The sequence below is a fragment of the Phaethon lepturus genome, unplaced genomic scaffold, assembly GCF_000687285.1.
Source record: "Phaethon lepturus isolate BGI_N335 unplaced genomic scaffold, ASM68728v1 scaffold5707, whole genome shotgun sequence".
Lineage (NCBI taxonomy): Eukaryota > Metazoa > Chordata > Aves > Phaethontiformes > Phaethontidae > Phaethon > Phaethon lepturus.
The window spans coordinates 105478-120606 of record NW_010551127.1 but is presented as its reverse complement, the minus strand read 5'-3'; the positions used below and the strand labels follow the sequence as shown (position 1 = coordinate 120606).

The 15129-nt window shown below is 36.5% G+C and overlaps 1 protein-coding gene across 1 annotated transcript in view; it reads left to right on the top strand.

Annotated features, from left to right (window-relative positions):
- The first annotated feature begins 4209 nt into the window (after nt 1-4209).
- LOC104623637 (cytoplasmic dynein 2 heavy chain 1-like) overlaps nt 4210-15129 on the top strand; it is a 73018-nt gene continuing 62098 nt past the window's right edge. Inside the window, exons 1-5 of the mRNA XM_010290782.1 lie at nt 4210-4329; nt 8141-8251; nt 10153-10308; nt 12293-12368; nt 14443-14654. Of these exons, the coding sequence (XP_010289084.1) occupies nt 4210-4329; nt 8141-8251; nt 10153-10308; nt 12293-12368; nt 14443-14654 (675 nt within the window). The remainder of the gene's footprint in view (nt 4330-8140; nt 8252-10152; nt 10309-12292; nt 12369-14442; nt 14655-15129) is intronic.

The window sequence follows — 15129 nt, the reverse complement described above, 5'->3', positions numbered from 1 at the left end:
TATAGGACTATAAATATTTCTTTCTTACACATAAAACATAAATCAGATGTTTGGTATTTTGTGAAATTCTCTAAAATATTTTGAGAAATTTTACAATTAAATGTTAACCAATTAATTATTGATGGGAGTTCCTGAATAGAACTCTTAGATTTCAGGTCTTTTTCAAAAAGTGTTTAAGATTGACCAGACCTCAGAATTCAGGAATAGGCATACAACATCAAGATTATTTGCCCAGCCAATATAACAGGTTTTTTTGGTTACCGTATACAAATTCTTCTCAGTTTTGTATTCAACACAAAAATGAATTGGGTGAAGATATTTTCCCTTGAGTAGGCTTCAATCAGGAATTGCACTGTTAAGAAATCACTTTATATTTTCTGTGTCTGTTTCAAAATTGGATCTATGCAGAGGTGTTGGCAACAACTTTTCTTTTTTTAAGAATAAATTTACTGTAGCTGTTAAATTCATAGAATAGCCTAGTCTGGAAAGGAATTCTGGAGATCACCTACTTCAACCCCCTGCTCAAAGCAGGGAGGTCCTCCCCCTCTAAGGATGGAGATCCCACAATATCTCTGGGCAACTTGTTCCAGTATTTGACCACTCTTACAGGAGAATTTTTTTACTAGTATCGATATCAATATTTCCCATGTTCCAACTTGTGTGCATTGACTCATGTCCTGTCACCCTGTGCCTCTGAAAGAGTCTAGCTCTGTCTGCTCTGCATTCTTCAATCAGGTAGTTGTAGACAGCAAGAAGGTGTCCTGATTGCTTGGCTAAACAAACCCTGCTCAGTGTGCCCTGACCATGTTGGTATCACTTCAGTATGACCATGTCTGTCTTGTACTGGTGAGCCCAAAACTGGACACAGTACTCCAGAGGTGATCTCACAAGTTCCAAAGAGAGGGGAAGGATCACTTCCCTGGCCTTGCTGAAAGCTTTTACTAATACAGCCCATTATGTGATTGGCCTTTGTTAACAAGGGCCTGTTGTTGACAGGCCTGTTGTTAACTTCTTGTCCCCTAGGGCCTCTTTTTCTGCAAAGCTGCTTCCTAGGCAGACCCCAGCCTGTATGGTTGCATAGGGTAATTCCATCCCAGGTGTAGGACTTTGCATTTGCCTTGTTGAACTTCATGAACTACCAGCCTGTTTCTCCATTCTGTTCAGGTCCATCTGAGTAGCAACCCTCCCTTCCAGCTTATTGGTTGCTCACCCTCCTCCCCACCCCACTTTGGGGTTAATAGTATTATCCATTAGCTTGCTGAAAGTACATGCGATTACCTAACCCAGGTCACTGATGAAGACATTAAACAGTATTTGTCCTAGTACTTATCTCTGAGAGGTAACACTAGTCACTGGCAGCCAGCTGGACTCTGCACCGCTGACCATCCTGTGAGCCCAGCAGTCCACCCATTTTTCTGCCTATCTTATTTTTCACTTCTTCAGCCTGTATTTCTCCAAGTTGATGATAAAATTATATGGGAGACTGTCAAAAGCCTTACTACAGTCAAGATATACAACATTCACTGGCACCCCCTTGTCCACAGTAGCAGTCATCTCCTCATAGAAAGCAATGAAGTCGATCAGGCATGAGCTGCTGTTGGTAAATCTATATTGGCTGCTCCTTATTGCCTCTGTGTTCTTCATGTGTTTAGAAATGGCTTCTCAGACTTGCTTCATAGCCTTGCCAGGGACTGAGTGGAAGCTGACCAGCCTGTAATTACCTAGATCATTCTCATCCTTGCCCTTCTTGAAGATACACATGGCATTTTCCTTTTTCATCTGCAAACACCCGAGATCAACATAACATAATACTGAAGATGAAAGCAAGAAGACATTAGCTGGCCCCTCAGCACTCTTGGATGCATCCCGTCTTGTCCTGTGGACTTTTTTATTTCTGAGTGTGTTGAGTGATTCCTAAATCTCTCTGTCTCTACTGTGGATATTGCTTCACTCCTGCTGGTAGGTTTGGGAGACTTGGGATGCATGAGAGCAAGCCCCAGCGGTTAAACCTCAGACTAAAAGGGCATTGAGTACCTCAAACCTTTTGCACGTGCCTTGTCACTATGTGCCCTGCCCCACTGACCAATGGGCTGACAGCTCACCTTGGCTTTCCTTGGCTGACAGGAGCCTTAGAGAACTCAAGAAATGTGAAGTCCTGCCCATTGGAAAGAAGAAGCCCTTGCAGTAATACTGACAATAGATTGGCTAGGTAGGACCTCTGCTGAAAAATACAGGAGGGTTTTTGTAGATGACAAGCTGGACATGAGCCAGCACTGTGCCCTGCCAGCAGAGAAATCTTTGTGATGACCTAATAACGGTATTTCAATACCTACAAAAAGGTCACTGAGAAAATGGACTCAGACCCTTTGTAATCAGGCATGGTGGAAAGAAGCAATGAGCATAAATGGTAATGAGGTAGGCTATGACTGAATGTAAGGAAAAACTTTTTCACCATGACAACAGTAAAACAGATTTCCCAGTGCAGTCTCTATCCTTGGAGGTTCCCAAGAGTCCACTGGACAAAGCCCTCAGCTCCTGGTCTGATCTTTCTTAGCTGGCCCTACTTTGAGTAGGAGATTGGACTAGAGAACTTCCAGTTTCCATTCCGACTCAAATTATTCTATATTCCTAATACACAGTACCAATATGCTTTATACCTTTCTCTAAAACATTATTTCCTTCTGTCATTTGAAATATTCAGGGGAGGAGAGTTGTTATCTAGCTGATCACTGGTTAGCATAGAAATGGAAAATGTCAAGTTTAATGTTGTTGTTGAAATAGACCTTGAAATTGTTCCTTTCCTGGAATGTGCGCTAATGTAATATATTTTTCCTATCAAGTTGTAAAGATTTAGATCCTACTGACAGTTTATCTAGCTGTGAACATTTCAGAATGCATATTTCTTACTCTGCCACATGGCTTTTTGTGTTTATCTCTAAATAACCTTTACATGTTGGACTTTTAAAATGTAACATGGTATGGTATTTGATTAAGGAGCGGTACTTAAAGCTAAATCATCTGAACGTTGTCCTACTAATGAAAATATTTTTGTTACTATTTTTTCCTGCACTTTCTCATGCAATTTGAATAGAACATAGAAGATCAGATTTTTCTTCTCTCTTGAATCATTTTTCATATACGATAAAGAACAGACCACTAAATTTGTGTGGTGTACTACACATTTGTCTGGTGACTTTCAGTTATCTTCTTTTGGCTATTTTAAATTATTTCAAGATACTATACTCAGTTTTATTTAGGCAGAGGATGTCTCTGCATCATCATATAAAGCTAAGGCCCCAAGTTTCTTTGATTCAATACAGTTTTAGGATAAAAAGAGAAGATGGATTTCCTCTTAAGGGATATTTGAGGAAGTCAAAATAATCACAATAGTTTTTTTTGCTATAGCAGTAATGCCAAGACGAGACTTTTCAGAGTAGCTAAGACCCACTGTCTTTTCAGGTGATTTGGTTCAAGGGTTTTTGTTATGTATAACTTCCAATTAGATTCTAAAGTAGAACTAAGGTGAATGTATTCTACAGATAGTTTAACATCAATTGTTGCTGTAATTGTGCTACAGAACAAGACCTTTATTTTCAATTTTCACTAATTTATCTGAAAAATTCAATTTTGGATCTTTATATCTTCATTTGAATATTCAAAGTTATTTTAGAAGCAATATGGTACTATAAAAAAAGTGAAGAAAAGACTGTTTGTTAAGGTATTCATATTTCCCAGTTGGAAAGAGAGCAGCCTTAGTTTTTCACTCATCTTAATATGAAATTGAATGTTTCTCTTCAAAGGAAGTACTCCTAACTTACAGTCAAAAGAAAATTTGTTCTCATTTATCTCTTATTTTTATTGTATCAGCAGTCCTGCAGTAATACAGTTTAGTCACTGATATTTAAATTAACTTTTTGAGTTCACAGGGAATGCCATCACTGTTACCAAGTGTTGTATGTTTTTTCCATAAAAAGACTAGGTAATGTTTCTTAAGAAACTCTGGTTAGATAGGTTGCAAGGAAAAAACAGCATTTTCCTTAATCTTTTCCCTACTTTAGTAGACTATCACATTAGAGAAAATTCTGCTTATCTGTAGCACACCTTCTTTTTTACATATGCATTCTAACTTGGAAACACAATTTTGTATTTAGCTGTTAAATGAAGTATGATAAATTCCTGATACAACTGTGTCTGTCATTTCAGATTGCAATGGGCCAAGGCCAAGCTGACCTGGCTCTTCAAACTTTAAAGGAATGTGCACGCAATGGAGAATGGCTGTGTTTAAAGAACCTGCATCTTGTTACATCTTGGCTTCCTGTATTGGAAAAGGTGAGGGTTAACTAGACAAGAATGCATTGGAAATCAGACAAAATTAGTATGCAGCATTTCTGAAGCATTTCAGGCATTTCCACAGTGAGGTTTAAAATTCCAACAATTTAAAAATAAACCTTTGCAATTTTCTCAATCATGAGTAAGGTGAAATGCTTCAGATCTAAGTAGCTCCTTCCTCTGTGTGAGCACTTTAATTTTCATACAATGTAGAGTATTTCTGCCACAGTGAGTGAAGAAATAAATGCTTCTGTTAGAACTTCTGGTACTTTATGGGACACTCCCCATGTTTGTTAGACTCTGAATCTATGTATGCTTGAATTTATTCTGTTGGAGGTTTTTTTTGAGTTCTAGGACTTTCTTTTTAATAGTTCTTTTTTGTTAAGTATATCTTTTGTCTGAGTCTCTAAAAGTTTATGCTAATCTGAAATTAAAATGTCTGATGTTTTATAAAAACACACTCTTACTTATGGCATGTAAAATCATTAATTTGCTAACTAAATCAAAGTGACTTTACATGTATGTCACTGTGAAATCCACAAAACAAACTAACTTAAAAAAGTAACATGGGGAATTCCTATCAGCAGTTACTACTATCTTAATTTTCCTGTTTCTAGTGATTGACCATAAATTGTACTCCATGCACACGAGCTTGGAGTCTGTCTTCTGTGTAGTAATGACCATGTGACATGCATGTGCCTTTAACATTGTTACAATCCATTTTGAAAAAATGGAAAGGCAAAGCAAGGTAACACTGATGTGTGTCATTGTTGTGATTTAACCCCAGGTGGCAACCAAGCACCATGCAGCCACTTGCTCACCCCCCACCTGGTGGGATGGGGGGAAGAGAATTGGAAGTGTAAAAGTGAGAAAACTCGTGGGTTGAGATAAAGACCATTTAATAGATAAAGCAAAAGTCGCATGCACAAGCAAAGCAAAGCAAAGAATTCATTCACTACTTCCTGTCGGCAGGCAGGGGTTCAGCCGTCTCCAGGAAAGCAGGGCTCCATCACGCACAACGGTTACTTGGGAAGACAAACACTGTAATTCCAAATGTCTCCCCCTTTCTTCTTCTTTCCCCACCTTTATATGCTGAACATGACATCATACAGTATGGAATATCTCTTTGGTCAGTTGGGGTCAGCTGTCCGAGCTGTGTCTCCTCCCAACTCTTTGTGCATCCCCAGCCTACTCGCTGTTGGGGTGGTGTGAGTAGCAGAAAAGGCCTTGACTGTGTGTAAGCACTGCTCAGCAATAAGAAAAACACCTTTATATTATCAATGCTGTTTTCAGCACAAATCCAAAACATAGCCCCATAGTAGCTACTCTGAAGAACTTTAACTCTATCCCAGCCAAAACCAGCACAGTCATCTAGTCTGAATATGATAGTGAACACTAGGGAAGTGTTTGTAAGCCTTTTACTAATTATATAATTTTAGATCTTGTAAGTATTAAAATATGTATATGTATTAGAAGTTTCTTATTCTTTCCAGAAGAACATAATACTGAATGTGTTAAGTCCTGCTGAGCTTTAATACAGACTGAGATTTGCTGATGTTTGACTCAGCACATCCCCTTGTCTGTTTTGCATATCATTAGCAAGTGTGAGGCTATGTAATTCATATGTTTGAACATCCTCTTAAGAGAGTTCTGCCTATTTATAATTCAGTTCCATCCAGGTACATAAATTTAGTTCTCACAGTCTTTCCGTTTGAGAAGATGAAATATGTCTTCTGGTCAATATGAACTTTATCAATATGAAGATGACACCTTCAAAGCTTACAACTGAGTGCCCTTAGCTGTCTTCTAGCCAAACACAATATATCAGAAGATGCGTGATGCAGATGATTGCACTTGAACCAGCATGTAAACTCCCTTGTTTTCTTTCCTTAAATCTCCTGCTTCTAAGGCTGTGGATTATTTTCATATCTTAGTTTGTCTTCCATGACATTCTCATAGACAAGCTGATGAAATATGGACCTGACTGTACCACATTGAGGTAGATTGAAAAACTGGCCTAACTGCATGGTTCAAATGTTTGTTTTCAGTGGCAAAAAATCCAGACGGAGACCAGTTATCAGTGGTGTGCTCCAGCCATTGATACTGTGGCCAACATAGTTTAACATCTTAATTAATGGCATGAGTAATGGGACAGAGTGCATCCTCAGCAAGTATAGATGATACAAAACTGGGAGAAATGATTGATAACAACAGATGAGTGGGCTTTCATTCAGAAGGACCTTGGTAGGCTGAAGAAATAGGCTGACAAGAACCTTGTGAAGTTCAGCAAAGGGAAATGCCAAGTGCTTACTGTGGGAAGGAGTAACTGCAGGCACCCAGTCTGCGGGCTAACTGACTGAAAAGCAGTTTGACAGAAAAGACCTGGGAGTCCTGGTAAGAAGCTGACTATGAGCCAGCAGTGTGCCCTTGTGGCAAAGGCGGCCACCTGCCTCCTGGGCTGCTTTAGGCAGAGCGTTGCCAGCAGGTCAAGGGAGGTGATCCTTCTCCTCTGGTCAGCCAGAGGCACATCTGGAGTGCTGTGCCAGTGCTGGGCTACTCGATACAAGGGAGACATGGGCATACTGGATCGAGTCCAGTAAAGGGCCACAAAGGTGATGAGGGGACTGGAGCATGTGTCATACAAAGAGAGACTGAGAGAACTGGGACTGTTCATCCTGGGGAAGAGAAGCCTTGGGGAGAATCTTATTTAGTGTATATTGGCTGATGGGAAGTAAAGGAGGCAAAGCCATACTCTTCTCAGTGATGTCCCTTGACAGGACAAGAGACCATGGGCACAATCTGAAGTACAGGAATTGCCATTCAAACATAGGAAAACATTTTTTTACTGTGAGGTTGGTCAAACACTGGAACAGGCTTCCCAGAGAGAAATACTGAAAACCTGACTGGACGCAGCTCTGGGCAACCTGCTGTAGCTGACCCTGCTTTCAACATGGGGTTGGACTAGACAGTCTCTAGAGATTCCTTCCAACCTCAACAATTCTGTGATTCTAGGCACCAGATAGAGTTGTCATTTTGCCTAAAGAGCAGAGCCATTAATGGGTTGGCAGAATTTTTTTCTTCACTCTAAACACCAAAAACAAAATGATTATGCTGTAGAGATTATCAAAATGAATGGCTTGTGAGAAAATCCGGTAAGAGTTTTTTGAGCTATGTTTCTTCCAAGATGCATACACAAAACTGTTGACATTGTTCTCAAGTCAATTGTCAAAAAGTTTTGGTATCTTCAGTGGAAAATACGTCTTTTTCAGATGCACATAAAGCACCAACAGTATGTTTGCATATATCCAGTAATTACATATTTTTTGTGAAACCTTTATATTTGAAGTAGCATTTGACAATATTTATTCTCTAAGAACTCCATTTTCTATGAATCATGGTACATGAAGTGTGCATACAACAAACACTTGAAGAAAAAGAAATTAATGTAGCTATACAGTTGTTGAAAGTCGTTGAGTTCTGTTGTTGATATGCAGCCCACATTCCAAGCCTTCATCTTTTGACATACAGCCTTCTGGTGTTTTTATAATATTTAGGATCATTGTGTGTGTGCAAATACTTTGACACAGCTAGGATGAACTTGCAACTTGAGCACAGAGAACATATAGAATGTACGGAGATAACGCATCTTGAACTATAGTCTTTTGAATAACCTTACTTGTGAATCAACTAAAGATTTTTTTAGACAAGCCTAACTTTCAAATGTAGAATGTTACAGTTTTGTAAATACTGTTCTATGTATTAAAAAAAAACAACCCAAAGGCTACTTCAATATATAACATCTCTTTAATAGGAACTGAATACATTACAGCCTCAACCAAACTTTCGCCTTTGGCTTACTACTGAAGTTCATCCAAAATTTACTCCAATTTTGCTTCAATCAAGCCTGAAAATAACTTACGAAGTAAGATTTTATTACATGTTTACAATGAATTAACATGGATGTATTGTAAACTATGTGTTTAGATAGAATAAAGTTTGGATAATGTGGACTATTTACATAACTAGTGTTGCCTTATATTTCAATCAGATGTAATATGAAAAGTGCTATGAATTTGCCTTGAAAGATTTTTGATGATCATTTGTAATATATAAAACGAAATTTGCAGAAGCTGTGCTTTAAAGGGAAGGTTTGTAAAATCTCTTTCCAGATACTTTTTTCCAGTTGAAAGTCTAAACTGAAAATAAATTTACCTGGGGGAAATATTTGTTCTGTTTTGTGCTCCAAATTCTTTTATGCATTTAATCAGTGTTTCTTAAAAACAAAAACCTACACAGGTGCTGGAACATGGATGAAAAACAAGGAATTCCTCCTTCTTGATGAATGTCCTCATTTGAAGATCACAGAATCACACCTTCTCTTCCTTATTTTTCATTTTGATCCCATAGCTTTATATTCACTGGACCCTTTCAACAAAAGTGGCTCTCCTCCCATACAGCAGAACATACAGATAAAAGCCTTTACTAAAAATTGTGGACGTTGCTTTCAAAATGGCACAACCTAAGAAATAACTGGGACCATGCTTCTCCAACTTGTTGGAAAGTGCTCTAGTCATTAATTCACATATGCATTAATGTCCATTATGGAAATCATGGATAAGGGTGCTACTAACTCTTCTATTGGTTATGGAGTGTGGAAATTTTGCCTATAGCTAAACCAAGAAGCTCTGACCTATTAGAGTCCAGTGTTGCTGACTTTCAAGAAGCCAAAATTGTTACACTTTTAGATTGGCTGCAGCTATTTTTATTCTTGTTTATATTGACTGCATAGGATTGTCACTTTTGTTTTCATCTAGCTTCTTGAAGTTACTGATCCTACTGTCTTTGGAATAGTTGGAACTTTGCACTGATGCAATGTTTAAATCCTTTTGTTACCTTTTCTTTTTGAGTAAATATTTTGTTACCATGAAAGGACAATGAGAGCCAGTGACTTGGCTAATAATATTTAATTATTATATGGTTGTGGTATGTCTTTTAACTGTTACTAATCAAGATGTAGATATTTAAAAAAAAATCGTCAGTTTACTATAGTATTTTGCAATTACTTGCCACCAGTGTGCATATGCACAAGTGTGCATATGCAACATATGCAACTGTGGTATTCTTATGGAAACATTAACAACCATTATTTTTCAAAAGAAAGAACGAACATTCTTACAAATATGAAAATGTGATTTAAATCTCTTTAAAATTTATGTGTGCCTTCACACTTGCAAATAATTTGAAAATGGCTGGGTATCTAATTAGTTGTTTTTATTTTTAAGCACTGTAATCTTTGTTATTACAGACACTTTAACTGCAGTTGTTTCTACTGTTTGTGAACATTACCTACCACTAAGCCAGAGAGCTGGCATTTTATCATACATATGTACCATATCTATATGCCAGCTAACAGAGTGTGGTGATGGCATAAGGGGAGTTGGCTCTGATGACAGAAATGGTAATTTGTAGTTGAACTTTTAAAATCAGAAGAAAGGTTCTTTTTCTTGAAAAAATTGAATTTACTTTTATGCCTACGTGTTTTGATAGAGTACTGTTCTTTCACAAAGTTCTTTTAGTGTAGCTCAGTCCTTCTATCAGTTGGTCCTGCTTACAATTTCCGTCGGTACGTTTAAGTTATTTTCAGTGTAAGATCATTCTGTTGTTAGGCCATTTATTACAAGCAGATTTTTTTCTTGTTAAATTATGTTTTATTAAGTAGTTTGCCATTTCATTGAGTCATAAATTGTAAGTTAAAATTTAAGGAAATAGTACATAAAAGGATCAGGTTTTCTGTCTAGAACAGTGTTTTACCTTCCAATGCAGGCACCTCCAGGCCTCAAAAAGAATCTGTTGCGAACCTATGAATCTTGGACACCAGAGCAAATTAATAAAGAAGGAAATTTGTCTCGAGCACATTCTCTCTTTTCTTTAGCATGGTTTCATGCTGTATGCCAAGAAAGAAGAAATTATATTCCTCAGGTAATAATTTTTTTTGGTACCTTTTTAAAAATCTACCCCATTTATTAGCTTTTACATTTGGGAGTATTTTTCATCAGGTATATGATGGGTCATGTTCAGAGATGAGAAAAACTTGAATACTTCTGGTGCCTGCCTTCATTATTGCTCTGAATTAATTGCAGAGTAAGGCCTTGGTAGCCTAAATTCCTGTCCCTCTGAAAATTGCTACTGCCAGCATGGGGTTATTTTGTGATTTCTGTACTAACTGATACTGATGCCAGAGTGAGGTCCCATGGAAAAGATTCTGTGAATCCTATTTGCTTGGGATGAGAAAAAATATTTTGGAAACATACATGATTGAATAGAAGACGTGAGAAAAGAGACACTTTGTGGCAAGGAGACACTATTGTCTACTCTTTCTGCACGCAAAACCTGTTCAAGGAGAAAGAAGAACAAAGGAATTTACTTGTTTCTTGTGAGGATTATAATGGTTTTCAGAGACTGTGACGTGATTTTTCCTTCGATAATTTTTTGGTTAAAGCAAACATTTCTTTCTGGCTGCAGATGCTTAAGTTAAACAGAAAAAAACCCCAACCAACAAACTGTTTTAGGTCTTGTTTATTTTATGTAGACTAGGGGTGAAATTAACCTGTCATCTGAAAGATTTGATCTGTCAGACCCTGGAATGTTTGAGAGTTTTTTGCTAGTTTTGACTTTGTGATTTATAAGGTTGTTTGCCTCTCGCAATAACAGACTTTGAATATGGTGTTCAAGTAGAATATGTGAAAATATTTGAAGTACTGATCTGACACATGAACTCTCATTTGGCTTTTGTCAAATTCATGTTCATTTACCACCAGCTTTCCAAGTAACACAAGATAGAATTACTGCTTTCTCCTTAATTCCACTGTAACTATATTTGTCTCATGTGCAGACTTAGTGATGGTTTTATATTTTGCTTAAGATTACCAGTTTCTAACATTGCTGGACTGCAATTAATCCAGATATACAGGCTCTTGTGTTTTATGATGAATTTCTGGTTGTTTTGGGTCCATGTGCAGATCTGTCAAAAAAATACATGGACACTGTTGAGAGACTGCAGCATCTTTACAGTTTATGACCTTCAGGGTGACTGGCTGAGTTTGACTGTGATCTATGGAGCAGCTGCAGTCTTGATCTGAAACTGTATCCATCTCGCTGGATATGTGCGTGTTATCTGACACGTTGCACGTTTCTCATCATGAGTCATATGCACCTGTTCCTATGATAGGATCCATACGCAAAAGTACAGCCATAAGAAGATACAGCAACAGGAGATACCTTTGAGATCTGGATTTCCTAGGTTCTGTTTCATACTTACTTGTTTGCAGAAAAAGTTTTTTTTGTGAGAATTACATACGCATTACACATTAATGCTATATAAATAATAATCCCACCAAGAACAGGAAGGAGGTACAAACTGAGAATTATTAAAATATGCATATAGTGGTTAGCATTTTTACTGTAATAGTAGCAGTAATTGCTTTTCTCATTATAATTTTTTCAGTTATTAGAGAAGTGACATGAATTAAGGGGTTAGATGATGAAAATATAATGTAGACTGTTTGAAGAATCAGACCTATTTACGAAAATCCAAAAGAAACTGAAATACAAAAAACCCCTCAGAAATAAAACCATAATGCTATGCATGATCTAGTCACAGCATCAGTAAGTTTTAGTTTAAGTAAATACTGTAATGTAATAAAATAATCTTAAGTTTACATTCCTCATAGTCAATGGCTTCTAGTTCGTATAAGTATGTAAAATTAAATGCACTGGTAGAGCTGATTTTTTTTGTACTACCTCCACTGAATTGTTCCAGAGATGCACTTTAGAGGACATAGGTTGTCTCTTTTTTCAGCCAGTATTAAGTATTATACAATATTCACTAACCACATAATCTTTATATTTTACTTCATGATCATCATGTGACTAATTAAATTCTTTGGTTTACTTTTAATGGTAGGGTTGGACCAAGTTTTATGAATTTTCTTTATCTGATCTCCGTGCTGGTTTTGACATTATTGATAGACTCTTTGAGGGTAAGTCACTTCTTAAGGAAAGATTTCTCACTTCTGTAGCATAACCCTTCTGAATGTCTCTAGTTGAAAATTTTTAGAATATTAAAAAAATTCACAGTAATTTTTATAAATTGGTTACTTTGCATGATTGTTTTGTTTGGAGTTTGGAGTGGGGCCAAATCTGTTTAAAGACTGCTTTGAACATTTTTAATTTTTGCATTTGAATCTTCGTTGGAACATTTTCACAAATATAAACACATGACCGGGTAGTTAACTAACTACTTCAGTATGGGAAGTAGTCTGACCCTGAATCAGCTGTACTTAGGCTTATGAGGCTTTTCTGGATGTAGATCCAGACTCTGAGGATATGTCTGTATTAGTAAACTGCTAAGGGCTGGACACAGGCTCAAAACTATTCAATGATCAGGATTACTTTTTCCCATATTTGGCTTATGCAGACTGGCATTCTTGTAGGCAGTGACAAGGTATGGTTTGTCAGATAACAGAGCCTGGAGACTCTTTCCAATAGGCCGCAGATCAGACGTTGCCTTATTTTAGGGCCAAAGGGTTTAGCTGTATGGATGCAAGCCACCTTGTGCCACCTGACCTTGAGTTCAAATGGGACATGTCCCATTTTACCATTAGTAGAGATGTTGCATAAAGAACTTTAATCTTTCTGCAACACTTATATAAGAGTAGAGATGCTGCAAGGTTCATTACCAGTAAGCAAAGCTAGAAACACAGGGTGAATCATAATTCCCTTTTTGGGAGTTTGGGTAAACGAATAATTTACTTGTGCCAAGAACTATTTTGCCCCGCTTCTTGAGTCTGGGGGGATAAATAAGAAATACCAGAGTGCCTGGAAGATGACGTCTTCGTTGTCCATTCCTTTCCAGTGTGAGCTCCCCCATATATTGAGTGTATTGAATATGAACTGAATATGAATGCTTCATATTGAAACTCACTGTTAGATAGTTCTGTTAAGTAGTGTAATAATTTCTTAATATTAGTTAATATGAAAAAGGTGATTTTAAAAAAAAACTTTGCATTTTATATTATTTCAAAGTGAAGTTGGGACCTGATATTTAGAGATAATTTATGAGTATTAACTTAAATGAGATCTATGGTTGATCAGTACTTCTGGAATTGGACTTCAGTTATACAGACTAGAAACATACAGTGATGTAAAGAGGTTGAATCATTAAATAACAATGATAATCATTAATCTAGTCATTAACTGTGAAGATAACTTTTCTTCTGAAGGAATGATTGAAATGTTTGGACACAACAATTACCACCAATAAAACAACCCTTAAAGTAATTGCCGCTTCCTTTTTTCAAGGAACTTTAAGAAGTACGATTCTGATCAAACTTTTACCTGCACATGACAGCTACAGGGTATAAATAGATCATTGTCCTATAAATAGATCATGTAGTTATTTGGGATGACTGTGATAGAAGGGAGGGAAAATAAGTTATTTTGAACTTTTGGGATATACCTAAGCCAGAGTTATCTAATTGCATCATCAATCTGGCAAGGAAACTAATAGTAACATACTTAGTTTTATGTGCTTTGTTGTGTGATTTATGATGATTTACAAAGTACCTATCCTGGATCTCTTTGTGTTTGAAAGGTGATATTTCCAGTGATGTTATTGATTTTGAGCATGATCTGGTTTTGATTCAATCAATCAGTTTATTTTATGAGGTCAGATGGTACTGCAATGCAAAACAGTGTATAAAATTTTGAACAAGGGAAATTCTTTTTGTGTATGACAAAGGAGCACATAATTAAAATTTTAATAACATAATTTCTGAAATTCATATAACCAGTTGGTTTATCTACAGTAAAAAGCACTTCAAGACTTAAGTAATATTTCTAATAACTCATTTTGAAACACAGTAAATGTTCATTTTATCAATGACAAATATTTACAAACTCATTGAATTTTCTGCAAGTTTTATTATTTTGTAATATAGAAGAAAAAAAACTTAGTAATTAATTTTGTTTCACTGAAGAACTGCAATGACAAGAAGAAATGCTTATAATACAATGCTACCCATTAATACAAAACTAATATTAACTAATTTACAGGTTCCAAAGATTTTCAGTGGGAATTTGTGCATGGCTTGTTTGAAAATGCAATTTATGGAGGCCGTGTAGATAATTACTTCGATATGAGAGTTCTTCGGTCCTACTTGGAGCAGCTTTTCAATTCACGAGTCATTGGCAGTTTAAATGCAAGAGGCAGGAAGATGACTAGTTTCCCATATTCGATCTCTTTACCGAATTCCTGCAGTATTTTGGTAGGTATACATCTTCTATCACCTAATACAGAAACTAAAATAAGTTATTTTCAAGAATTATTCTTGGAAATAATTCCACAAATAAAACCTGAGTTACAAGCCAAAGGATACCTCCATTTATTTAAGCCTTCTTTTGTGTGGAGCACTATTTCTTAAGTTGTCGGAACTTTTCTGCTAGTCTGTTTGGTCAGTCTCCTTTTTTATGATATGTGATTGGACTATGGTGCAGAGCAGCATAGCTATGAAGAACTGAGTAAAAGAAATTGGGTGAATTTATGACAAAGAAGGATATAATTACATTTTTATATAACTTTGTTAACATAATAGCACTTTTGTACAGACTGTTAAACATTCGTATAACTTATGGATGAAATAGAAAAATCTAAATATATCTCTTTATTTACAAAATATATCAACATTCTGACATAATCTTCTAACATGCTTTGGAGGGTGTAAGACATTTTATTTGGAGATA